A 27,830-nucleotide genomic window follows, 5' to 3' on the forward strand; every position below is an offset into this window, starting at 1 on the left:
CAGTGGTAACATGCAGCCCCACAATCTACTGCCCTGTCTAACAAATAAACAGCCCGGAGCTCCTAAATCTGGTGCCAGGGGAAATCTGTGGCCCCCCCACCTAGTGCCCAGTCTAACAAACAAACAGTCCGGAGCCTTAAACTGGTGCCAGGGGTATGCTGCGCCCCCCAATCTAGTGTCCAGTCTAACAAACTAATAGGTTGAATCCTTAAATGGGTGCCAGGGGTAACTTGCAGCCAGATGCGGATTGGCCACAGGTCTCACCAGGAAGATTCCCGGTAGGCTGACGTCTCTGTGGGACCTGTTTTGTGTGTTGTCATGTGGCCCACCACCCACATGACAGTCAGCCCACTGTACTCAGTACATTGCATTGTCCCCATTCAATCTGTTATTCCATCTCTACAGTACAGCAACTCTGCCATCCAGTGATGCTTCCATGGCTACACGGTATGTTATTGTTTTTGTGCTGCCCATATCGGGCCACTTTTACAGAATTTTACAGGGCCACCTTTTAGTTCACAATCCGCCTCTGCTTGCAGCCCCATCATCTAGTGCCCAATCTTAGAAAAAAACAGGCAGGTGCCTTAAACTCGTGCCAGGGGTAACCTGCAGCCCCACCATCTAGTGCCCAGTCTTAGAAATAAACAGGCCGGTGCCTTAAACTGGTGCCAGCGAAAACCTGCGACCCCACAATCTACTGCCCTGTCTAACAAATAAACAGCCCGGTGCTCTTAAATCTGGTGCCAGGGGAAATCTGTGCCCCCCCCCCCTCCCCATCTAGTGCCCAGTATAACAAACAAACAGGCTGAATCCCTATTATTGAACACCCACAGGGACAGGGTGTACGAGATGGAGCCTATCCCTTTCATGTGCTCAGTGTGGCAGCTCGGACCACTGTGCATTCGTGGACCTGCTTATTGCACATTCACAGCAGTCATTTCATACCCTCCAACTGTTCGTTTTTGGCAGGTACAGTACCTTTATTTTATGGTCTGTACTGATATTTGGCTATCCAAACTTCCATTGAAAGTATAGGAAAAGGGGTGTGGCCACAACACCCCCCCCCCCTTCCTTTACCCGTGGCAACGAACCCTTCCCTAATTTAGACCGATTTTTATGTTTTATCGACGCCAGAATGCTGGCAGTGGGGTGAGTGCTGAGTCCCCTTGTGGACTTGCAGCGCTCACAACAGGATCTATTCCCACTCTATGGGTGTAGTGGGAAAAGCCCTGGTACACCGGAATTCCGGCTGTCGCCATTATCAGTTGTCGGGATTTCGTGTCGGTATCCTGAACGCCGGCATTTTAACTGCAACCCCACTAGGGACCCAGCTTGGCAATGTTGTGAGTACTATCAAATTATTGTATTATTTACCCAGTTTTAAACATTATATTACCCACTTTCATATTTTTGCAACAAAAAAAAACTTATATAATTAATTGTGAAAGTACAGTATATGCCCATCACAGCAAGAAATTGGACACATTTAAATGAAGTGTTAGCTTGTAAATAAGCCTGAACACGTGGCTTAAATACTGTACTATGGAAGTTCATTTAAAAGACAGCAGTTGGTGCAGCACATAATACTGCCTAACCTAAACGTATACGCATTACATCATATGAGAAGAAGCAGGTTTTCTGGGTATACAGCACGAAACTCTCCTCCTTGCACTGAGAGCCCTGTGTTTGTACAGCATTAGTAGTAGGCGAAAACTCCTGTAACCTAAAACAATCGCAGCTGGTAACATAACACAGCCTCGTGTGGGGGGGGAACAGTGGCTGTTACTCCATTCTCTTTGGAGATATACGGTAGAAGGGCAGTGTCAGACCCGGTTCTCCTGCCACCGAGGTTTAAAGTTTCAGCAGTAGATGTGAGAACACAATGCTCTGGATGACACACAGGCTGCATGAGTGCAAGGTGACAGTGCGGCCGCCTTACTGGATAGAGCTGTGCTTGCCCTGTCATAAGTTTAACCTTGTACATTACAGTCACTTTGATCAGGATAGTATTAAGTCAGGATAACCGCAGCAAGCAGAGAAAGCCCTGGAGGGGAGGAATATGGGTGTATAAAGGAAGAATAATTACTGGTACGTAATTTCATAGTAACTGCACACACCCATATGAAGAAGTTTTGACTTGTCCCCAAGAAGCAATGACCTACTCGTCTGACGATCTCTCTGCCTGAGATTTGTCTGTAGCCTGCCATCACACCGGAATCACTGTGACATCTGGCCGATTGCACAGTTACAGTATTTTCTATGTGTAGCCTACACTAGGCGACAAGTCCTGTGCGATAGCTCTAGGGGAAGCGTTATCCTCTGATAGGAGAATGGCTGATTCCTCCACGCTGCTGGACCTGAGAGACATAGAGATCAAGCTGGGGCGCAAGGTGCCCGAGAGTCTGGCCAGGTCCCTCCGGGAAGAGCACAGTGATTGGAAGAAGGATGCCACAGACGGGTACTCGGACTTTACAGAGACCCGGGATAACCTCCCCCAATCTAGCACACTGGACAGGCTGGAAACTAAAATACAGCTTCTCAAACAAGATATGGTAAGTTAGTATGACTGGTGAAAGATATGAGGGCACTGACTGATCAATATGCAATATACAGCCCTTGTGTTTACAGAACTATCAGTTTATGTTAATGGTTCTTTTGCTATAAATGTTGTCTTTTGTCATGGGATGACTGCTGTGAAATTGAAGCAGTTGCAAATCCTAAGGAACAGGTGCCCCTAACATCCGTGTATTTAGCTACATGTGTCTCTCACAACAGAAGGGTCTACTTCAGTACACTGCACCAGTGCTACGAAACAGATGGCTCTCCAGCTGCTTTGTGACTACAAGTACCAGAATGCCATTTAGCAGAACAACCAAATGTTGCTTAAGTTAGTTCTCCTGCATGAGTTTAGGATTTATCTAGCATTTTTTTTTTTTTTTAAGAAAAACACGGGTTACTTTTTGTCAGGAGCTAATTAAGCTACTGTAAAAGCATATTTTGGGATTGTGAGAGGACACTGGAGTACCCAGAGGAAACCCATGCAAACTAAAGGGAAAATATGCAAACTCCACACAATTTGGGCTACAGTGAGAATCGAACCTGGGACATAAGTGCTGTGGGGCAGCAATGCTAACCAACGCACTACCGTAGTATTGCCATATGTATGGATAGATAGAGAAATAGATAGATTGATAGATAAATCCATTACAAAGTTTCTTTTGTTGTACTTTGTAAAATAGTTGTAGCTGCACGATTTGCAATTAAACTAGGATAATCTTTACTACTGAATCTAAATTAAAGCCAAGTGAAAGCTTCCTATAGCTGAGCTGCACCTGGAAATTATGTGAAATATATCTGTCTTGGGTGTGTATAAAAAATTCTATCTGAGATTATGCGATAATATAATAGTTACCTACAGTATATGAAGGGTATGTAAATATCACCTGTTCCCTCTAGTGGAGAGCTATTGTAATGGAATTACAACTGCTGTCAGGAACCCAGAAGTGTAAACGTTGATTTAAAGCTGCAAAAGTCTTGTTCAAAATTGTTTTACTTTTGACCAACATTGAGTTATTTAACACACATCAGAGACAGCAAACTTTTTTGGGTTCACTTGCTTGCATACAGAACATCATCTACCAATTACAGGACCACTGGACATAAAATGACTCTCATTAGTTACTTTATTCAACACACTTCTTCAGAGCATATTTGGAAAATAAAAAAAACACGAAACACAAATTGATGGCCCACTAAATCTAAGCTTTTTCCATTTTAAAGCAGTCATTCTGTTTGACAAAAATTGCAAGCCCTGCAATGAGAAACATGGGCGTTACGAATTGATAACACTACATGTAGCCAAATCTGATATTACTTTTCATAAGCCAAACAATGTACATTTGGTTATTATAACTGTGCTGTAATGAGTCATTAATTATGAAGTAAATAATTTTCTGCAAGAGCTGAACAATTAGTACCCGCAGCACATCAATCACTGGAAAAGCAGAGTTATGTACAAACATGGGATCTGTTATCTTGAATGTGTGCGCCTGGTGGTTTATCAGATAAGGTTTTTGTTTTCTGTATTTTGGAACATGACGCTTAACATAGATTTGGTTTAAAACCCCATTGGCCACTAGCCAATAATTGATTTTGAGCCCGCTGCCCTCCAGGGCCCCTAGGCAACTAACTGATTTTGGGACCGCTGCCCTCCAGGGGCCCTAGACAATTAACTGATTTTGAGCCTGCTGCCCTGCAGGGCCCCTAGGCAACTAACTGATTTTGGGCCCACTGCCCTCCAGTCCAGCCCTGCAAATTTATGAATGGTGGTGTCTATTGCTGTCTATAGTAAGTTAGGCTTTATGAGAATTGGTAGTGTAGTTAAAACAAAATAGATTAAAAAAATACATAGTCAGTGTGAGCACTAGAAGACTCTAGTCCTTGCTAGAGTCGTCTGCGTTTTGCAGGTCTTCTTCCTACTGTTTATGCACAAAACACTGGGAATGTGGCAGTTGCGCCATTGTCCCAGTGATTCTTCAGCATCACTGCAGTGGATGCAGCTCTGCCACAGGAACCTATATTGGCACTTAAAGACCTAGATATTATAAATGGCTAAAGTCACTTATGGCTTGGAGTCTGCTCCAGCAGTGTTTTCCTCACCTGTAGCTGCCAATAACTACTTATCCTCACTGTGGAAAGTGGGAGGAAATGTCTAATGTCAGAGTGTTCTTTTACAATAAAGTTTGTTGAATATTTTTTATTATATGCAGCTACAGGCATGATAGAGGCCTGTTTTGGTGCATGTGTCGACCCTGAATATAACCGCACAGGTGCATAAACACTGATGATGCATCTCAGCAGTAAACGCCAATGGGGTGACTTATCATTTACCCACTTTGGCTTGCCATTTTTATTTACATACTACGGTAAATGTGTCTTGCTTAGGCGCAGCAGAAAAGTAATTATTATGGAGGTAAGTGTACCCTGACGGGTCTATTTATCATCATATTCAGTGTGATCTGTGTGCGATATTAGCACCTAGGATCGCATTAAAATATGCGATAATGGCAGCTATATGTACTGTATGATGCAGCACCCGCAGCGACAGGGGCTCCTTATCGGATCTCGTCCCTGTGATGTGCTTAGTGTGAAAATAGGACTACTGCGCACGTGCTGACCACATGCACAGCAGCCATTTCCAGGGAACCCTCTGCTGGACAGGTTTGTGCATACCTCCCAACTGTCCCGATTTTTGCGGGACAGTCCCATTTTTTGGGGACTGTCCCACCCGCGGGCCGCAGTGTCCCCCGGGTGGGGGGCAGTTGGGAGGCTAGTGTCACTGCTGCACTGCTTAACAGAGCAGCGGTGAATAGACGCTGTGCGCATGCACACAGCGTCTATTCAGTGGAGACAGCAGGAGAGGGGGCATGCCAGCGGCTCACAGAGTGCTGGGCATGCCCCCTCAGTGACGAAACTGGGGGGCTTGGCTCGCGATCGCAGGTCCTCCCGTGAAGCCATGCCCCTTTTTCATAGGTCACGCCCCCTTTTCAGGAGCGAGTGCAGTGAAGCCTCACGTGTGTCCCTCTTTCGATGAGATCAAAGTTGGGAGGTATGGGTTTGTGATGCTACACATGCTCATATGCTACAACGAGCAACCGCTATCTTCAGCTGAGGGAGCAATCTTCGGAAGGCTTTGCATTCTGAAAATTGGTAAATCTGGCATCATTGCATCCCCCATAGAAACCTATCTGATTAAGAAAAAATAATCGAGGCACAAAAAAACAGCATTATCAAAATGATAACCATATTGATTCTTATTGTGCAATGCAACTTTTGATCAAGGCAAACCTGCAGTAATGTGGTTAAACAGAGATGGAGTAAATATATATATAAATATACATTGTATACCTTTTATAACTAGATGTGCAAACGAATTGTGATTTATACGTAAGAATTTAAGTCAATTACCTAATTTAAGTAATTAACTTAAATACTTATGAAACATACTATATATAGATAGAGAGATAGATAGATGTGTTGTTTTACCGTCTAGTGTTATGTTTGCCGATAGTCATGGACGTCACTTACTTTATGGTTTGGAGAATCATATTACTCAGTATTTCCATGACTGTATTTTCGCAGTGTACAACTATCATCACCATACCACATGTTGTTAATGAAAATAAAAATAATGGAAACGTTGAACTATAAATATATTGGAAATAATAGGGCAGGAAATAATAACTGTGAAATTAGTCCTTTTGTCCTCATGAAGTGTACCTATTACCTTTATATAATATGCTGCAGTGGGAATACTGTTTTGGCATGTGCTCCAGGGACTTCATGAAAAAAAATATATAAATAAATAAAACAATAATAACTTGAGCAGAACTTTATTTACCATTATAATTCAAGTGTACTGGCACAGCTACCTGTGGGCCTGATTCAGAAATGTACGCAAAAGGCAACGCAGCAGCTGTACTAAAATATGTAAAAGCCACATGAGGTGTTAAGTGTTAAAAATGCCCACTGCGGGCTACTGTGATCCATTTGACACAGCAATGGATGCACTGCACAAACATTGGGCGGCCATCGGACATCTGAGTAACCCTCAGGTTTCTCTGAATTACTAAGTGCAACAGGATAGAGAAATGCTGAATGTGGTCAATAGGCTGCTAGCAATTGGTGACTAGTAGTAATTATTCTGGTACATCATATCATGAACAATTAAGTGAATTTAAGCTGCTTTATTTATTAGTATTGTAATAGTAGGGTTGGACGTGATATGCCGGCGGTCAGGATCCTAGGGGCCCGAAGACCAACTGTGGCATCCTGATGGTGAGAATCCCGACAGGGACTAGGTATGTATACTTACCTTCCCCCAATGCCTCCCTAACCGTAACCCTCCTTTTCCGCAGCCTAAACCTAACCTTTTTTCCGCAGCCTAACTCTAACTCTCCCTGGTGGTACCTAAACATACCCCCCCCCCCCTTCACACAGCCTAACCCTAACCCTCCTTTTTCAAGAGCCTAAACCTAACCCTCCCCCACAGCCTAAACCTAACCGCCCTCCCCCCCCCCTCCCCCTCACGCGGCTTACCTGTCCACTGCCCTGGCAAACCCTCATTTGGGATCCCGGCGGTCTGGATTCCGACGTCGGGATTGTGATCTTTGTGAGGATGCCGGTGCCAGCATTCCGAGAAGCGTTGGGATTCCAGCGTCAGTATTTCAACTGCCGGGATCCTGACCGGATCCCCAGTATTATGTTATCCTTGTCCAACCCAAACAACAACACAGAGCAGAAAGAGCAGACCATTACAAATGATAAATTCAGTGGCAAACAAATTCACAAATTTAGTAAATTATTTCTTTGGCTAAAAGGTGGGTATATAGATTGTTTGTCAATATGAAATTTAGATACTACAGACATATCTTCATTGTGGACACAAATAAATAGACAATACATTTTGCAGTAGTAAATACAAAAATGGAGAATGTATAAAAAAAAATACCCCGTGTACTGTACATTTGGAACCAAGGGCCTGATTCATGTTTGTAAGTAAAGCAATTAAAAAAAAAGCACATAACTTTGTGTCTGGAACAAACCATGGTGTAAATTTACTAAGATGGGAGTTCTATTTAAGATGGGATGTTGCCCATAGCAACCAATCAGATTCCAGATATTAGAAGATGCTAGATAAATGAGAAGTAGAATCTGATTGGTTGCTATGGGCAACATCCCATCTTAAATAGAACTCCCATCTTAGTAAATTAACCCCCATGTTGCAATGCAAGGGGAGCAAATACATTTCTATTTTCTCTAACGTCCTAGTGGATGCTGGGGACTCCGTAAGGACCATGGGGAATAGACGGCTCCGCAGGAGACTGGGCACACTAAAAGAAAGATTTGGTACTACCTGGTGTGCAGTGGCTCCTCCCTCTATGCCCCTCCTCCAGACCTCAGTTAGATTTCTGTGCCCGGCCGAGCTGGATGCACACTAGGGGCTCTCCTGAGCTCCTAGAAAGAAAGTATATGTTAGGTTTTTTATTTTACAGTGAGACCTGCTGGCAACAGGCTCACTGCAACGAGGGACTAAGGGGAGAAGAAGCGAACCTACCTGCTTGCAGCTAGCTTGGGCTTCTTAGGCTACTGGACACCATTAGCTCCAGAGGGATCGACCGCAGGCCCAGTCCTTGGTGTTCGTTCCCGGAGCCGCGCCGCCGTCCCCCTTACAGGGCCAGAAGCAAGAAGATGGTCCGGAAAAGCGGCGGCAGAAGACTTCAGTCTTCACCAAGGTAGCGCACAGCACTGCAGCTGTGCGCCATTGCTCCTCATACACACTTCACACTCCGGTCACTGAGGGTGCAGGGCGCTGGGGGGGGGGCGCCCTGAGCAGCAATAATATCACCTTGGCTGGCAAAATAACCACAATATATAGCCCCAGAGGCTATATATGTGGTAATTACCCCTGCCAGAATACAGAAAAAAGCGGGAGAAAAGTCAGCCGAAAAAGGGGCGGAGCCATCTCCCTCAGCACACCGTCGCCATTATTCCCTCACAGTTCCGCTGGAAGGAAGCTCCCTGACTCTCCCCTGCAGTCTACACTACAGAAAAGGGTAAAAAAGAGAGGGGGGGCACTGATTTGAGGCGCAGAAAATATTATAGCAGCTATAGGGGACATAATTCAGTTAGTCCCTGCATTATATAGCGCTCTGGTGTGTGCTGGCATACTCTATCTCTGTCTCCCCAAAGGGCTTTTGTGGGGTCCTGTCTCCTTTAAGAGCATTCCCTGTGTGTGTGTGCGGTGTGTCGGTACGGCTGTGTCGACATGTTTGATGAGGAGACTTATGTGGAGGCGGAGCAGATGCCTATAAATGTGATGTCACCCCCTGCGGGGCAGACACCTGAGTGGATGGACTTATGGAAGGAATTACGTGCAAGTGTCGACTCCTTACATAAAAAATTTGACGACAGGCCAAATACGGGACAGCCGGCTTCTCAGCCCGTGCCTGCCCAGGCAATTCAATGGCCATCAGGGGCTCTAAAACGCCCACTACCTCAGATGGCAGACACAGATGTCGACACGGATACTGATACCAGTGTCGACGACGATGAGTCAAATTTAATGTCCATTAGGGCCATTCGTGGCATGATTGAGGCAATGAAAGAGGTTTTACACCTTTCTGATATAAACCCAGGTACCTCAAAAAAGGGTATTATGTTTGGGGAGAAAAAACTACCAATAGTTTTTCCCCCATCTGAAGAATTAAATGAAGTGTGTGAAGAAGCGTGGGCTTTCCCTGATAAGAAATTGGTGATTTCAAAAAAATTACTAATGGCGTTCCCTTTCTCGCCAGAGGATAGGTCACGTTGGGAAACTCCCCCTAGAGTAGATAAAGCGCTCACACGTTTGTCTAAAAAGGTGGCACTACCGTCTCCGGATACGGCCGCCTAAAGGAACCTGCTGAGAGAAAGCAGGAGGCTATCCTAAAGTCTATATATACACACTGGTGTTATACTGAGACCAGCTATTGCTTCAGCGTGGATGTGCAGTGCTGCTGCTGCTGCTTGGTCAGATTCCCTGTCAGAAAATATTGACACCCTGGACAGGGACACTATATTGCTTACCATAGAGCATATAAAAGACTCAGTCTTGTACATGAGAGATGCACAGAGGGAGATCTGCCGGCTGGCATCTAGAATAAGTGCATTGTCCATTTCTGCTAGGAGAGGCTTATGGACTCGGCAGTGGACAGGGGATGCAGATTCTAAAAGGCACATGGAAGTTTTGCCTTATAAGGGTGAGGAGTTATTCGGGGACGGTCTCTCAGACCTTGTTTCCACAGCAACAGCTGGGAAGTCAGCATTTTTACCCCATGTCCCCTCACAGCCTAAGAAAGCGCCGTACTATCAGGTGCAGTCCTTTCGAACCCAGAAAAACAGGCGGGGAAAAGGCGGGTCCTTTCTGTCTAGAGGCAGAGGAAGGGGAAAAAAGCTGCACCACGCAGCAGGTTCCCAGGAACAAAGTCCTCCCCCGCTTCTTCCAAATCCGCCGCATGACGGTGGGGCTCCACAGGCGGAGCCAGGTTCGGTGGGGGGCCGCCTCAAAAATTTCAGCGATCAGTGGGTTCGCTCACGGGTGGATCCCTGGATCCTTCAAGTAGTATCTCAGGGGTACAAGCTGGAATTCGAGACGACTCCCCCCCGCCGTTTCCTCAAATCGGCCTTACCGACAATTCCCTCGAGCAGGGAGGCTGTACTAGAGGCAATTCACAAGCTGTATTCCCAGCAGGTGATAGTAAAAGTACCCCTACTTCAACAAGGACGGGGTTACTATTCCACACTGTTTGTGGTACCGAAACCGGACGGTTCGGTGAGACCCATTTTAAATTTTAAATCCTTGAACACATACATAAAAAAATCAAAGTTCAAGATGGAATCGCTCAGGGCGGTCATTGCAAGCCTGGAAGAGGGGGATTACATGGTATCCCTGGACATCAAGGATGCTTACCTGCATGTCCCAATTTACCGTCCTCACCAGGAGTACCTCAGATTTGTGGTACAGGATTGTCATTACCAATTCCAGACACTACCGTTTGGACTGTCCACGGCACCGAGGGTGTTTACCAAGGTAATGGCAGAAATGATGATACTCCTTCGAAAAAAGGGAGTTTTAATTATCCCATACTTGGACGATCTCCTAATAAAGGCGAGGTCCAGGGAGCAGTTACTGGTCGGAGTAGCACTATCTCGGGAAGTGCTACAACAGCATGCCTGGATTCTAAACATCCCAAAGTCACAACTGGTTCCTTCCACACGCTTACTGTTCCTGGGGATGATTCTGGACACGGAACAGAAAAAAGTGTTTCTCCCGCAGGAGAAAGCCAAGGAGCTGTCTTCTCTAGTCAGAGACCTCCTAAAACCAAAACGGGTATCGGTGCATCACTGCACACGAGTCCTGGGAAAAATGGTGGCTTCATACGAAGCAATTCCATTCGGCAGGTTCCATGCAAGGACCTTCCAGTGGGACCTCTTGGACAAGTGGTCGGGATCGCATCTTCAGATGCATCGTCTGATAACCCTGTCTCCAGGGACCAGGGTGTCTCTACTGTGGTGGCTGCAGAGTGCTCATCTTCTAGAGGGCCGCAGATTCGGCATACAGGACTGGGTCCTGGTGACCACGGATGCCAGCCTTCGAGGCTGGGAGCAGTCACACAGGGAAGAAACTTCCAAGGACTATGGTCAAGTCAGGAGACTTCCCTGCACATAAATATTCTGGAACTAAGGGCCATTTACAATGCCCTAAGTCAGGCAAAACCCCTGCTTCAAAACCAGCCGGTACTGATCCAGTCAGACAACATCACGGCAGTCGCCCATGTAAACCGACAGGGCGGCACAAGAAGCAGGATGGCGATGGCAGAAGCCGCAAGGATTCTCCGATGGGCGGAAAATCACATAATAGCACTGTCGGCAGTGTTCATTCCGGGAGTGGACAACTGGGAAGCAGACTTCCTCAGCAGACACGACCTACACCCGGGAGAGTGGGGACTTCATCCAGAAGTCTTCCTACTGTTGGTAAACCGTTGGGAAAGGCCACAGGTGGACATGATGGCGTCCCGCCTCAACAAAAAGCTAAAGAGATATTGCGCCAGGTCAAGGGACCCTCAGGCGATAGCTGTGGACGCGCTAGTGACACCGTGGGTGTACCAGTCGGTCTATGTGTTCCCTCCTCTGCCCCTCATACCAAAGGTACTGAGAATAATAAGAAGGCGAGGTGTAAGAACGATACTCGTGGTTCCGGATTGGCCAAGAAGAGCTTGGTACCCGGAACTTCAAGAAATGATATCAGAGGACCCATGGCCTCTACCGCTCAGACAGGATCTGCTACAGCAGGGGCCCTGTCTGTTCCAAGACTTACCGCGGCTGCGTTTGACGGCATGGCGGTTGAATTCCGGATCCTAAAGGAAAAGGGCATTCCGGAGGAAGTCATTCCTATGCTGATAAAAGCCAGGAAAGAAGTAACCGCAAACCATTATCACCGCATTTGGCGAAAATATGTTGCGTGGTGTGAGGCCAGGAAGGCCCCCACAGAGGAATTTCAGCTGGGTCGTTTTCTGCACTTCCTACAGTCAGGAGTGACTATGGGCCTAAAATTGGGTTCCATTAAGGTCCAGATTTCGGCTCTGTCAATTTTCTTCCAGAAAGAACTGGCTTCACTGCCTGAAGTTCAGACTTTTGTAAAGGGAGTGCTTCATATTCAGCCCCCTTTTGTGCCTCCTGTGGCACCTTGGGATCTCAATGTGGTGTTGAGTTTCCTAAAATCACATTGGTTTGAACCACTTAAAACCGTGGATCTCAAATATCTCACGTGGAAAGTGGTCATGTTATTGGCCTTGGCTTCGGCCAGGCATGTGTCAGAATTGGCGGCTTTGTCGTGTAAAAGCCCTTATCTGATTTTCCATATGGATAGGGCAGAATTGAGGACTCGTCCCCAGTTTCTCCCTAAGGTGGTATCAGCTTTTCACTTGAACCAACCTATTGTAGTGCCTGCGGCTACTAAGGACTTGGAGGATTCCAAGTTACTGGACGTAGTCAGGGCCTTGAAAATTTATGTTTCCAGGACGGCTGGAGTCAGGAAAACTGACTTGCTTTTTATCCTGTATGCACCCAACAAAATAGGTGCTCCTGCTTCTAAGCAGACTGTTGCTCGCTGGATTTGTAGCACAATTCAGCTGGCGCATTCTGCGGCTGGTTTGCCGCATCCTAAATCAGTAAAAGCCCATTCCACGAGGAAGGTGGGCTCATCTTGGGCGGCTGCCCGAGGGGTCTCGGCTTTACAACTTTGCCGAGCTGCTACTTGGTCAGGGGCAAACACGTTTGCTAAATTCTACAAATTTGATACCCTGGCTGAGGAGGACCTTGAGTTCTCTCATTCGGTGCTGCAGAGTCATCCGCACTCTCCCGCCCATTTGGGAGCTCTGGTATAATCCCCATGGTCCTTACGGAGTCCCCAGCATCCACTAGGACGTTAGAGAAAATAAGAATTTACTCACCGGTAATTCTATTTCTCGTAGTCCGTAGTGGATGCTGGGCGCCCATCCCAAGTGCGGATTGTCTGCAATACTTGTATATAGTTATTGCCTAACTAAAAGGTTATTGTTGAGCCATCTGTTGAGAGGCTCAGTTGTTATTCATACTGTTAACTGGGTAAAATATCACGAGTTATACGGTGTGATTGGTGTGGCTGGTATGAGTCTTACCCTTGATTCAAAATCCTTTCCTTATTGTGTCAGCTCTTCCGGGCACAGTATCCTAACTGAGGTCTGGAGGAGGGGCATAGAGGGAGGAGCCAGTGCACACCAGGTAGTACCAAATCTTTCTTTTAGTGTGCCCAGTCTCCTGCGGAGCCGTCTATTCCCCATGGTCCTTACGGAGTCCCCAGCATCCACTACGGACTACGAGAAATAGAATTACCGGTGAGTAAATTCTTATTTTTTCTGTGCAAAGTAAATACTGGCTGCTTTTGCATGTAGCTCACAAATGTTAGACAGCTTTATTTTTACACTGCATTTTAGATTTCAGTTTGAACACACCCCACCCAAATCTAACTCTCTGTACATGTTATATCTGCTCCACCTGCAGTCCAACATGGTTTTTGCTCAGTTGTGTGCTTTTTTACTTTATTTACAAACATGTGATGGGGAATATAGGTGGTCATTCCGAGTTGTTCGCTCGGTAAAAATCTTCGCATCGCAGCGATTTTCCGCTTAATGCGCATGCGCAATGTCCGCACTGCGACTGCGCCAAGTAAATTTGCTATGCAGTTAGGAATTTTACTCACGGCTTTTTCATCGTTCTGGCGATCGTAATGTGATTGACAGGAAATGGGTGTTACTGGGCGGAAACAGGCCGTTTTATGGGCGTGTGGGAAAAAACGCTACCGTTTCCGGAAAAAACGCAGGAGTGGCCGGAGAAACGGGGGAGTGTCTGGGCGAACGCTGGGTGTGTTTGTGACGTCAAACCAGGAACGACAAGCACTGAACTGATCGCAGATGCCGAGTAGGTCTGAAGCTACTCAGAAACTGCTACGAGGTGTGTAATCGCAATATTGCGAATACATCGTTCGCAATTTTAAGATGCTAAGATTCACTCCCAGTAGGCGGCGGCTTAGCATGAGCAAATCTGCTAAAATCCGCTTGCGAGCGAACAACTCGGAATGACCCCCATAGATTGTAAGCTCTACTGGGGTAGTGACTGATGTGAATGACTGAAATATTATCTGTAAAGTGCTACAGAATATGTTTAGGCTATATAAATAACTGTTAATAAATTATAGCACTGATCCTCTTGACAAATTCCTAATTGACCAAATCGTCTTGTTTATAAGAGCAGTGAATGTCATTTTTGAACTGATGGCAAAACATTGCACATGATATTTTAGAAGTGTAATAATCACATGTTACTGTACAAGAAGGTTCATTTCAAAATCTCTGCTGAATATTACAATATTGCTGACATATAACATTGTAATACCCAGAGCCGGCCATAGGCATAGGCAAACTAGGCAATTGCCTAGGGCATTTGATATGCCTAGGGGCATCAGTAGCTTCTGCTGATTAAAATGATATGCGGCATGCCTATAGTCTGTGTGTAGCATTTCATATGCAGATACAGCCACAGTCTCACACAGTATATAGGCATGCTGCATATCATTTTAATCAGCAGAATCTGCTTGTGCATCATAGCCACATAGCAATGCAAATAAGATGCATTTTCATTAAAAAAAGGTGCCCAACGTTAGCATTGAGGCAAGATTTATGAGTACACATCTGTATCCAAGCAGAGGCAGAGGTCACAGTGTTAGTGGCTGTGTGCATGTGAGTGGGTTGGTTGTGCAGTAGTGTTTGGAATATGTGTAAGGAGCATTATGTGTGTCATGTAAAAATGCATTAATAATGTGAAACATATGTGTAAGTAAGGGGCACTATGTGTGTCATTATGTGTATAAGAGCATTAATAATGTGCGGCATATGTGTAACAGTGTACTACTGTATGTGTATCATTATGTGTATAGGGGCAGTAATAATGTGCAGCAAATGTGTAGGGGGCACTATGTGTGTCATTATGTGTATAAGAGCATTAATAATGTGTGGCATATGTGTAACAGTGTACTACTGTATGTGTATCATTATGTGTATAGGGGCAGTAATAATCATGTGCAGCAAATGGGTAGGGGCACTATGTGTGTCATTATGGTCTCATGTGTAAGGGGCATTACTCTGGCATTATGTGTATAAGGTGCTCTACTATGTGGCGTTGCCTATAGAAAGGGCACTACTGTGTCGTCTAATGTGACTAAAGAGCAATAGGGTGTGGTGTAATGTGAATAAAGAGAAATATGGTGTGGTGCAATGTGAATAAGGGGCTCTACTGTGAGGAGTAATGTTTATAAGGTAAAGTGATACTACTGTGGGATGTAATATGAAATATGGACACTATCACCTGATCAAATGTGAATAAACTTGCAGTATTGTGTGGCGTAACTGGAATTGGGGTTACTATTGTGTGGCCATGCCCCTTGCCAGGAAAAACACACCCCTTTTTGGGCTGAGCACCAAATGTGCGAACTGTTCCTCTTTAAAATATAGGGGGCACAAACACCAAAATAAGGACTGCTATGGGTGAGGGGTGATAGTGCTGGGAAAGAGGTGCAAGGTCAGAGGCAGAACCAGCAGTGGTGCTAGGGGGCACCAGCCAAAATCTTGCCTAGGGCATCATATTGGTTAGGGCCGGCTCTGGTAATACCAAAGTTTAAACCTACCTACTTCTCTACTCAATTAGGAGTTTCCCCATTTGGATAGAAGCTCACCACTGACACTGTAAAAATAGTTATGAAATAAAAATATTAACAAAATAAGACCTCCCGAACCTAAACAAATCTTGCCCCTAAACCACCTATTGTCTGCAAAAGTCACACACTTCCCACTAAAGTGGGATATATGGGAGGTACTGTATATAATGTTGATCTTTTTGTGAGCTATCTACAGTACATATCTGCCCTTTTTTGTGAGATACCTGAGTCCTATGGGAGAAAACAAAAATACAATTATTATTATTATTATTATACTAATACCCAGTAGCCCCAGAATGTTTAAGGTTGGGCTGGCCTCCACCCAAACCCCCCCAATACGAGAGAGCATTTTCCTCCGCATCCTTCTCCTTTGAAAAGACTGCCACCACAGCGTGTTATGCCCCATGCTCTGTACTAGCTGGCTCTTCACAGATGCATTACTGGGAGGAGGCGTGGCCATGCTGAGCCTGCTGGGACATAATCCTTGCCTCCCCCCCAGTAATGCATCTGTGACGAGCCAGCTAGGACAGAGCATGGGGAATAGGTTGGTTCTAAATTGGAGTGGGAGAAGGGACCTTCTGACATCACTAGGGGAGGAGACACGTCACCAGGGGGAGGAGCTATGGCCGAACAGGGTACACGAAAAGTCCGCTCGCCATGCTTCGGGCTCGGTGGCTCGCTCCACTCCGTTTCGCTCGCCACCAGGTTACTAAAGGTAACAGTTGGTGGCGTGGATAGTAGAGAAACTATCCCGCTGACCTAGCTCCTCCCCCTTGTGTAAGTGGCTCCTCCCCCTGACTTAAAAGGTCCATTAGGCCACTTGAATCTAGCATCTACCATGGGGAATAGCACGCTGCAGCGACAGACGTTGGAAAGTAGGTCACCACGGGGATCCGGAGGTAAGCAATTCCCCTCCGCAGCGCCTGCGCCTCTGCTATGGGTTTTTTTTTTGGGGGGGGGCATGCCCCTTTTTGCCCCCACCCCTGTTCTGATGCCTCTTTTACCGCCAAACTATTGCAATTTAAGCATTTGTGAGGACTGAAAATTGTTCCCTGAGTCATGATTTTTACTTCAATCCTAGGACACTTGTGAGAAGTATCCCATGCCTTTTCAATGCTGTATATAGTTTACCAGGGGCAGCTGCATGCAGCTTTGAAGGAATGTTTTATAGTAGTTGGGTGGGGTGGCATTTAAGTAGCATTCTTAAGCCTATTAATCATGCTTTGAGGCTGATAGTTCAGAAAAGTTATTTAAGTTAAAGACCCTGTACACACACTGAATACAAATAAGAAGGAAAGAGGGTTGTCTTGGGGTGAGGCACAAAATTACAATAAAACTAAACTTTTATTCTGTTTAATAATAATAATAAATGTTTTACAATTCTTGACAAAACCAATAAAATATTTAAAAGCATGTAGACACAGAAAAGTTATGTACAAAGATGTGAAACAAAGACACCACAACCAAAGTATTCCCACAGTGTGATTTATTATGCTAATTCTTCACATCGGATCAGATTTGTGGATATAAATATGTAAGTCTAAGTTACATGTGTGTGTGAGGGTGGTCTTCTGTTTGCCGGCGGCCGGGCTCTCGACGACCAGCATACCGGCGCCGGAATCCCGACCGCCGGCATACCGACATCTTTTCTCCCTCTTGGGGGTCCACGACCACCCTGGAGGGAGAATAGAATGCGTAGCGCGCCACCGTGCCCGCAGCGTGGTGAGCGCAGCGAGCCCGCAAGGGGCTCATTTGCGCTCGCCCAGCTATCGGTATGTGTGTGTGTGTGTGTATGTCTCTCTATATATATATATATGTATAAATAATTTTAACAAGTCATAATACAGATGTGTTCTCATGCATTATTGCAGCAGTCATACCTAACGGCACTTCTCGGCACACAAGTTCCATACGACTCGGCTTGTGTCAAGCGTCTTTTTCACTGGAATGTGCATCTAAAGTTGCAGAAAATGTAGCAATTGGATGTGACAAAATTGCTAAACAAGGCTGCACTGACTAATTTGATGTGACAATTGCACATCTGTGTGCAAATGAGAATTAATCTGTATATGATGGGGTGGTCTTTAGTTTGCCGGCTGTCGGGATTCCCGCGCACCGACACCTTTTCTCCATCTTGTGGGTCCACGACCCCCCTGGAGGTAGAATAGATAGCGTGGCACGCATAGCGCGCCACCGTGCCCGCAGCATGGCGAGCGCAGCTTGGCGAGTGCAGTGATCCCGCAAGGGGCTCATTTACGCTCGCCCGCCGAAACGCCACAGCTCCTCACAGGTCACTGTGGGTGTGTGATGGGTGCAAGCAGGGATTGACATCATGACATCTCTCCCAAGCCTCAGGAGACGCTATGGACAGAGGCAGAGGGCGGAGCATTTCGGCATGTAGCGGCAGCTCTGATCGGCTATCTACAAGTATTATCAGTGAGAGAAGGGGCCAGGCTCAAACCTTCAAGGGGTGTGGTATGTTAGGTTGACATGGACCATGTTGACATGAGAACGTTGACATGATCACAATGTTGACATGCTTAGTCCTCTTCCATGTCCTGCCGGCCAGCATTTCCAGAGACCTGTGCCAAGCAGCAGTTCTGATGAGTTTTCTCCCAGTATACCTAATTACCTACCACTAATTGATCCCCTAGCTGTGACGTGCGGTGGGGTGAGGCAGGTGAAGCAGGGCCTTTCCGGGCCTATACTAACGTTTCCTCCAGAGTTTTGAGCATAAAAAGTATATGAAAAATACAAAGAATATATTAGAAATATCTTCTTTGTATAATTCTAATCAGTTTTATGGTCAAAACTCTGTAGAGAAAAAGTCTATGGCAGGTGAGGCAGTGCATGCGCACAGCATCTATTCAGTGGAGACAGAGGGAGAGGGGGCATTCCAGCAGCTCACAGAGTGCTGGGCATCAGAGCCGGCCTTAGGCATAGGCAAACTAGGCAAATGCCTAGGGCATTTGGTATGCTTATGGGCACCAGCAGCTCCTGCTGATTAAAATGATATGCGGCATGCCTATATTCTGTGTGTGACTGCGGCTGTATCTGCATACGTTACAGCGTATTCCTGGAAATCACTGTAATGTAGCATTTTGTATGCAGATACAGCTGCAGTCGCACACAGAATATAGGCATGCTGCATATCATTTTAATCAGCAGAAGCTGCTTGTGCATCCTAGCCACAAAGTAATGCAAATGAGATGCATTTTCATAAACAAAAGGTGCCCGACATTAGCAGAGCTGCCAGCTGACTCATGCCAGGTATCTCCTGCAGAACTAGCGGCGGTGCTAGGGGGCACCAGCCAAAATCTTGCCTAGGGCATCATATTAGTTAGGGCCGGCTCTGCTGGGCATGCCCCCTCAGTGACAAAAACGGGGCATGGCTCACGATCGCTGGCCCTCCAGCGAAGCCGCACACCCTTTTCCACAGGCCACGCGCCTTGTCTGGTGGGCGGGCGCTACGCGCGCAAACGTGTCCCTCTTCGTGAAGATCTAATGTTAGGTATGATAATGTAACTTAACCGTGTATAATAAACAATAGTAGAAAACAAAGTAGCTATTAATCAATGTGTCCGTATTCAATGTTTGTTTCATTTAAAACATGAACTCTCTTCAGAGTCCATTATAAATACATCAAATAATTGCATTGCAAAACTAAATCAACTAGAGGGACAAGAAGTTTTCCACAGACTTCACTATCTTATATTTGGATCTATGGCCTTCACTGAAAGCTGCTCATTAAAATTGCATTTTAGTTAAATTTTGCCCTAAACCATCACAACCATTTGCATTAAACCTTCACTCTCCTACAATGAGGGGTTAATTCAGGTATCCACAATGTGCTCTTGCAGCGGTGTGAAAACACCAGCAACAGTACAAAAAATCGCCTGCAGTATGCCCAAATTTTGGCCGGAAATCACAGGGCTTCTGTAAGTGTCGCATATGCTCTTCCCAGAGTGAACAGGCCTTGGCTTATTGAATCATCTACTAAAAGTTTTTGGCACCAAAATGTAATGTCATTAAACAAGATTCTTGTTTTCTAAATGTTACAAATAACGAGAAATGAGAGGAACAGACCATTCATTTTATGTATTTCATTGAAGATATTATTTCTCTTACAGGGGCCTATAAGACTGCAGGGAAAAGTCTGAATGTAACAAATCTCTTTGGGGTGGTTATGTTTACTTCAAACAGCAGATTCTTTCAGGCATAACATACTCGGAGCAGATTATTTGATGTCTTAGCTCAGACTTTTATGCATATCCTGGAACTTGTTTACCTTAAACAATGAGCAGTTTCATTCATTTTAGGGTTAATTTGCAGCTATACTTACACATAATGCTTACTCTAGTCTGTTGCTAAAATCACATTCCATGCACTTGTACATTCAGTAACTCTGATGGAACATGTCTCCCTCTAGGTATGTTTTAAAGAATATATCTGTAACTGGACTTTGCTCTTTAGTTTTAAACTAGTTGTTGCAATTGTTAATGAGGAGATATAGCAGATCCTCTCACAGGAATAATAACTTGTCAAGAACGCTCATTCTTATTTCCATACATCTTTCTCCACTGTTCCAAGTACCCCCCATCCACACACCCAGCCCTAACCCGCCCTCTATACTTACATTTGGGATGCCGGCTGTTGGGATTCCGGTGTCAGTCTCCTGACCCTGGGGGTCATGCAGATCCAAATGCAGCCATGCGTCTGTACGCATCAGGGGGCTGCTGAGTGATTCACATGCAACCCTTCCGATTAAAAACATGACAGCGGACCGCCTGACAAGCTTGTGACATCGCTCATCACGGCATGTGTGTACGGAGCCACAATGAGTGATGTGCACAATGTGACATTGCGGCTCCCTCCCTGGCAGCGTCTGCAGGTCCCTTCCTGGCAGCGGCTCCCTCCCCGGCAGCGGCTCCATTCTAGCTTAGCCCACTGCCCCACCAATGTATTTTCTCCCACTGCCCCACCAACGTAATAAAAAATTTATTATAATGGTTAATATATATGTGTGTGTGTGTGTATATATGTGTGTATATATATGTATATGTGTGTGTGAGTATATGTGCGTGTGTGTGTGTATATATATATATATATATATATATATACACACATGCGATCGATCGGTGGTACTCAGAAATACAACAGCACACCATGGCAGATATGGTCTACGTTTCGTTAGTTTACAAAACATTGACCGTACCCGGCGTGGTGTGCTGTTTTATTTCTGAGTGCCACCGATCGATCGCATATTGTTGGACCCAGGTCTGATATTTATCATTGAATGGTTGTGCTGCCACATCTGTTTGTGTGTGTGTGTGTGTGTGTGTGTGTGTGTGTGTGTATGTATATATATATATATATATATATATATATAAACAGAAGTCCAACAATGTGGAGGTGCACTCTTCCAGTTCAATGATTTCTCACACGTTCATCTTTCACAATAGCTTTATTGCAGTCAAATCTAGGCTTATTTAATCGACGTTTCGATCCTCAGTTTAGGATCTTTATCAAGATAAGCTTCCAGTTTATGAGAGCATCATATATTGATTACTGGAAAAACATAAAATAAAACATATACATACATTAAACAAACACAATACAAAATGAAAACAAACAAATAAAACATTAGTGGACCACCACGCCCTTTTTGGTTGATTATAAAAAAAGATTCATTAATCACCAGAGTGAATCGTACGTATTGACCAGTGTCTATATAAGTCATAGTCGTGTGTGGGCAAATCTACACCGCGGATATATATCACACCATATGTGGATACCAGGTGTCACCAACCTATAAAATAGGTAAACACTAGCTACAAAATGTCGCTAGCCCTGGACACTTACTCACACTAATCAATATGTCAGGTTCAGACAATGCCAGGTCTGTAGGGTTAATAAGGCCATATTCAAGCAGAGTTTCTGTAGATAAATAAACCAATGCATATATCTGAAAAAAACACTCAAACTTACTAACATGTGTATAGTACACATTTTCACCTATCAGTGAACACACACCCAAGTACTTACTATTAGGTTCATTAGAGTTCACTTCTCATGGGACGACTGAGACAACCAAAATAATCACTGCAAGCAAATACACAATAAGCCAACCTCTTAGTCCTAGAGACCACCAGTGCAATTGCTGTCATACCACAAATATACAAACTACAGTACTCACAAAGGGTGTTCGAGTCCTCACCACCTCTACAGCCACACAGCTTAGAAGCTAATGGGCTGTCCTTAAATACCCTTCAGACCGGAAGTGTATAGTGCACCCTCTCTAATCCATCCCTGAACGCTCTCATGGTGTACAAAAATCACACGAGTCAAGGCTGCCGTCCTCGCTGGCATCTATCCGACCTCCCTATTACTTGAAGGCCCGTCCTGCTGTCGATATACCGCCGCATAGGTGAAAAGCAACAGTCGCGACTTCAGTGGAACGCAAATGCGTTCCACAACCCGGAAGTCGGAAACCGGAAGCGCCGTGCGCTCCGGTCTCTACGATAGCCAAATAGGTTCAGACAGATAATTCACATTACTGACAGGCGAAACTTCAGTTAATACAGAAGGGGAGAAAAAAACATACATACTGGAGGGGAGGATACGTACAATCCACTAGGGAATATAAGAATAGATCACAAGGGAGCTTAATAGTTCTAAAACATGCTCACAGCTTAAATCATCAAAGGGACGCAGTGGTCACTGTGTACAGACATATTACAAAAATCATATACATCCAATAAAAAAAATTCAAACCTCTATGTGTTACAGTATGAGACCGTAAACAGAAACCTCCAAGATTAATTATCATGCATCTGAGTAATCTTCCTCCATAATTGATACCATCAATATTTATTAAGGCCCTCATTCCGAGTCGTTCGCTCGGTATTTTTCATCGCATCGCAATGAAAATCCGCTTAGTACGCATGCGCAATATTCGCACTGCGACTGCGCCAAGTAATTTAACAATGAAGATAGTATTTTTACTCACGGCTTTTTCATCGCTCCGGCGATCGTAATGTGATTGACAGGAAATGGGTGTTACTGGGCGGAAACACGGCGTTTTATGGGCGTGTGGATGAAAACGCTACCGTTTCCAGAAAAAACGCAGGAGTGGCTGGAGAAACGGGGGAGTGTCTGAGCGAACGCTGGGTGTGTTTGTGACGTCAAACCAGGAACGACAAGCACTGAACTGATCGCACAGGCAGAGTAAGGTTGAAGTTACTCAGAAACTGCAAAGTAGTTTGTAATCGCAATATTGCGAATACATCGGTCGCAATTTTAAGAAGCTAAGATACACTCCCAGTAGGCGTAGGCTTAGCGTGTGTAACTCTGCTAAATTCGCCTTGCGACCGATCAACTCAGAATGAGGGCCTAAACACGTAATTATTGACCAGTAGTTTCCATCCCCCCTCGTTAAAAAACAATTTACCCATCTCACAATTTCTACGAGTAATGCGTATCAATAATGACGAAGAAATTAGGGAGAAACAATTGGTGGAAATGAAACAGAGGTTCAGAGAAAGAGGTTACTCTACCAAAGTGATCAGCAACAGTTTGCGTAGAGCCAGGAACCTATTCAGCAAAAAATCACCTAAGGTTGTTGCTAATGATAATCGTATGATTTACACTACGAAGTTTGACAATTATGCACATTTTACACGTAAAACATTGCGGAAGCATTGGCCAATCTTAAAATCTGATCAAGGGTTACCATTTACACACACAAACCCACCGATGATGGCTTACAAACGAGGGCCTAATTTACGACAGATGCTGATGAGGCCTACATTAGTACCTGAGACTAAGTTGAATTTTCTTCAGATTATGAGTAAAAAACCGGGCTCCAGTATGTATGTTTTTTTCTCCCCTTCTGTATTAACTGAAGTTTCGCCTGTCAGTAATGTGAATTATCTGTCTGAACCTATTTGGCTATCGTAGAGACCGGAGCGCACGGCGCTTCCGGTTTCCGACTTCCGGGTTGTGGAACGCATTTGCGTTCCACTGAAGTCGCGACTGTTGCTTTTCACCTATGCGGCGGTATGCTCGACAGCAGGACGGGCCTTCAAGTAATAGGGAGGTCGGATAGATGCCAGCGAGGACGGCAGCCTTGACTCGTGTGATTTTTGTACACCATGAGAGCATTCAGGGATGGATTAGAGAGGGTGCACTATACACTTCCGGTCTGAAGGGTATTTAAGGACAGCCCATTAGCTTCTAAGCTGTGTGGCTGTAGAGGTGGTGAGGACTCGAACACCCTTTGTGAGTACTGTAGTTTGTATATTTGTGGTATGACAGCAATTGCACTGGTGGTCTCTAGGACTAAGAGGTTGGCTTATTGTGTATTTGCTTGCAGTGATTATTTTGGTTGTCTCAGTCGTCCCATGAGAAGTGAACTCTAATGAACCTAATAGTAAGTACTTGGGTGTGTGTTCACTGATAGGTGAAAATGTGTACTATACACATGTTAGTAAGTTTGAGTGTTTTTTCAGATATATGCATTGGTTTATTTATCTACAGAAACTCTGCTTGAATATGGCCTTATTAACCCTACAGAACTGGCATTGTCTGAACCTGACATATTGATTAGTGTGAGTAAGTGTCCAGGGCTAGCGACATTTTGTACCTAGTGTTTACCTATTTTATAGGTTGGTGACACCTGGTATTCACATATGGTGTGATATATATCCGCGGTGTAGATTTGCCCACACACGACTATGACTTATATAGACACTGGTCAATACGTACGATTCACTCTGGTGATTAATGAATCTTTTTTTATAATCAACCAAAAAGGGTGTGGTGGTCCACTAATGTTTTATTTGTTTGTTTTCATTTTGTATTGTGTTTGTTTAATGTATGTATATGTTTTATTTTATGTTTTTCCAGTAATCAATATATGATGCTCTCATAAACTGGAAGCTTAGCTTGATAAAGATCCTAAACTGAGGATCGAAACGTCGATTAAATAAGCCTAGATTTGACTGCAATAAAGCTATTGTGAAAGATGAACGTGTGAGAAATCATTGAACTGGAAGAGTGCACCTCCACATTGTTGGACTTCTGTTTAAATATTGTGGGTCTACCATGTATATGGAGATTTCCACTAGGAGCACCCCACTGTTGTTATAACATTCCGATGTGAGTGCAGGAATATACTTGTTATATATATATATATATATATTTCTCTAACGTCCTAAGTGGATGCTGGGGACTCCGTAAGGACCATGGGGAATAGCGGCTCCGCAGGAGACTGGGCACAAAAGTAAAGCTTTAGAACTACCTGGTGTGCACTGGCTCCTCCCCTATGACCCTCCTCCAAGCCTCAGTTAGATTTTTGTGCCCGAACGAGAAGGGTGCACACTAGGTGGCTCTCCTGAGCTGCTTAGTGAAAAGTTTAGTTTTAGGTTTTTTATTTTCAGTGAGACCTGCTGGCAACAGGCTCACTGCATCGAGGGACTAAGGGGAGAAGAAGCGAACTCACCTGCGTGCAGAGTGGATTGGGCTTCTTAGGCTACTGGACATTAGCTCCAGAGGGACGATCACAGGCCCAGCCATGGATGGGTCCCAGAGCCGCGCCGCCGGCCCCCTTACAGAGCCAGAAGACAGAAGAGGTCCGGAAAATCGGCGGCAGAAGACGTCATCTCTTCAACAAGGTAGCGCACAGCACTGCAGCTGTGCGCCATTGCTCTCAGCACACTTCACACTCCGGTCACTGAGGGTGCAGGGCGCTGGGGGGGGGCGCCCTGAGACGCAATAAAAACACCTTGGATGGCAAAAAATGCATCACATATAGCTCCTGGGCTATATGGATGCATTTAACCCCTGCCAGAATACATAGAAAAACCGGAGATAAGGCCGCCGATAAGGGGGCGGAGCCTATCTCCTCAGCACACTGGCGCCATTTTCCCTCACAGCTCCGTTGGAGGGAAGCTCCCTGGCTCTCCCCTGCAGTCACTACACTACAGAAAGGGTTAAAAAAGAGAGGGGGGGCACTAATTACGCGCAGTATTAAAGATACAGCAGCTATAAGGGGAAAAACACTTATATAAGGTTATCCCTGTATATATATAGCGCTCTGGTGTGTGCTGGCAAACTCTCCCTCTGTCTCCCCAAAGGGCTAGTGGGGTCCTGTCCTCTATCAGAGCATTCCCTGTGTGTGTGCTGTATGTCGGTACGTTTGTGTCGACATGTATGAGGAGAAAAATGATGTGGAGACCGAGCAGATTGCCTGTAATAGTGATGTCACCCCCTAGGGGGTCGACACCTGAGTGGATGAACTGTTGGAAGGAATTACGTGACAGTGTCAGCTCTGTATAAAAGACAGTGGTTGACATGAGACAGCCGGCTACTCAGCTTGTGCCTGTCCAGACGTCTCATAGGCCGTCAGGGGCTCTAAAGCGCCCGTTACCTCAGATGGCAGATATAGACGCCGACACGGATACTGACTCCAGTGTCGACGGTGAAGAGACAAATGTGACTTCCAGTAGGGCCACACGTTACATGATTGAGGCAATGAAAAATGTTTTACACATTTCTGATAATACGAGTACCACCAAAAAGGGGTATTATGTTCGGTGAGGAAAAACTACCTGTAGTTTTCCTGAATCTGAGAAATTAAATGAGGTGTGTGATGATGCGTGGGTTTCCCCCGATAACAACTGATAATTTCTAAAATGTTATTGGCATTATATCCTTTCCCGCCAGAGGTTAGGGTGCGTTGGGAAACACCCCCTAGGGTGGATAAAGCGCTCACACGCTTGTAAGGGCTCTACCCTCTCCTGAGATGGCCGCCCTTAAGGATCCTGCTGATAGAAAGCAGGAGGGTATCCTAAAATGTATTTACACATTTGTGTTATACTGCGACCAGCAATCGCCTCAGCCTGGATGTGCAGTGCTGGGTTGGCGTGGTCGGATTCCCTGACTGAAAATATTGATACCCTAGATAGGGACAGTATATTTTTGCCTATAGAGCATTTAAAAGATGCATTTCTATATATGCGTGATGCACAGCGGAATATTTGCCGACTGGCATCAAGTCTAAGTGCGTTGTCCATTTCTACCAGTAGAGGGTTATGGACACGACAGTGGTCAGGTGATGCGGATTTCAAACGGCATTTGGAAGTATTGCCTTATTAAGGGGAGGAGTTATTTGGGGTCGGTCTTTCAGACCTGGTGGCCACGGCAACAGCTGGGAAATCCACGTTTGTACCCCAGGTCGCCTCTCAACATGAGAAGACGCCGTATTATCAGGCGCAGTCTTTTCGTGGACAAGCGGGCAAAAGGTTCCTCATTTCTGCCCTGTGACAGAGGGAGAGGAAAAAGGCTGCAGAAATCAGCCAGTTCCCAGGAACAGAAACCCTCTCCCGCCTCTGCCAAGCCCTCAGTATGACGCTGGGGCTTTACAAGCAGAATCAGGCACGGTGGGGGGCCCGTCTCAATGAATTTCAGCGCGCAGTGGGCTCACTCGCAAGTAGACCCCTGGATCCTTCAGGTGATATCTCAGGGGTACAAATTGGAATTCGAGACGTCTCCCCCTCGCCGTTTCCTAAAGTCGGCTTTACCGATGTCTCCTTCTGACAGGGAGACAGTTTTGGAAGCCATTCACAAGCTGTATTCCCAGCAGGTGATAATCAAGGTACCCCTCCTGCAACAGGGAACGGGGTATTATTCCACACTGTTGTGGTACCGAAGCCGGACGGCTCGGTGAGACCGATTCTAAATCTAAAATCTTTGAACACTTACATACAGAGGTTCAAATTCAAGATTGAGTCACTCAGAGCAGTGATTGCGAACCTGGAAGAAGGGGACTACATGATGTCTCGGGACATCAAGGATGCTTACCTTCATGTCCAAATTTACCCTTCTCACCAAGGGTACCTCAGGTTTATGGTACAGAACTGTCACTATCAGTTCAGACGCTGCCGTATGGATGGTCCACGACACCCCGGGTCTTTACCAA

General features: G+C 45.4%; 1 protein-coding gene across 2 annotated transcripts in view; it reads left to right on the forward strand.

The window, feature by feature from the left end:
* Positions 1-1,860: 1,860 nt before the first annotated feature.
* Positions 1,861-27,830, forward strand: part of LURAP1L (leucine rich adaptor protein 1 like) — a 57,709-nt gene continuing 31,739 nt past the window's right edge. The window contains exon 1 of one of the 2 annotated variants that reach the window (XM_063914040.1): positions 1,861-2,552. In XM_063914040.1, the coding sequence (XP_063770110.1) occupies positions 2,331-2,552 (222 nt within the window). In that variant the 5' untranslated portion in view covers positions 1,861-2,330. Of the gene's footprint in view, positions 2,553-4,820; positions 4,973-27,830 lie in introns of those variants that run through there. The other variant, XM_063914041.1, reaches the window with a different exon arrangement.

The sequence above is a fragment of the Pseudophryne corroboree genome, chromosome 1, assembly GCF_028390025.1.
Source record: "Pseudophryne corroboree isolate aPseCor3 chromosome 1, aPseCor3.hap2, whole genome shotgun sequence".
Taxonomy (NCBI): domain Eukaryota; kingdom Metazoa; phylum Chordata; class Amphibia; order Anura; family Myobatrachidae; genus Pseudophryne; species Pseudophryne corroboree.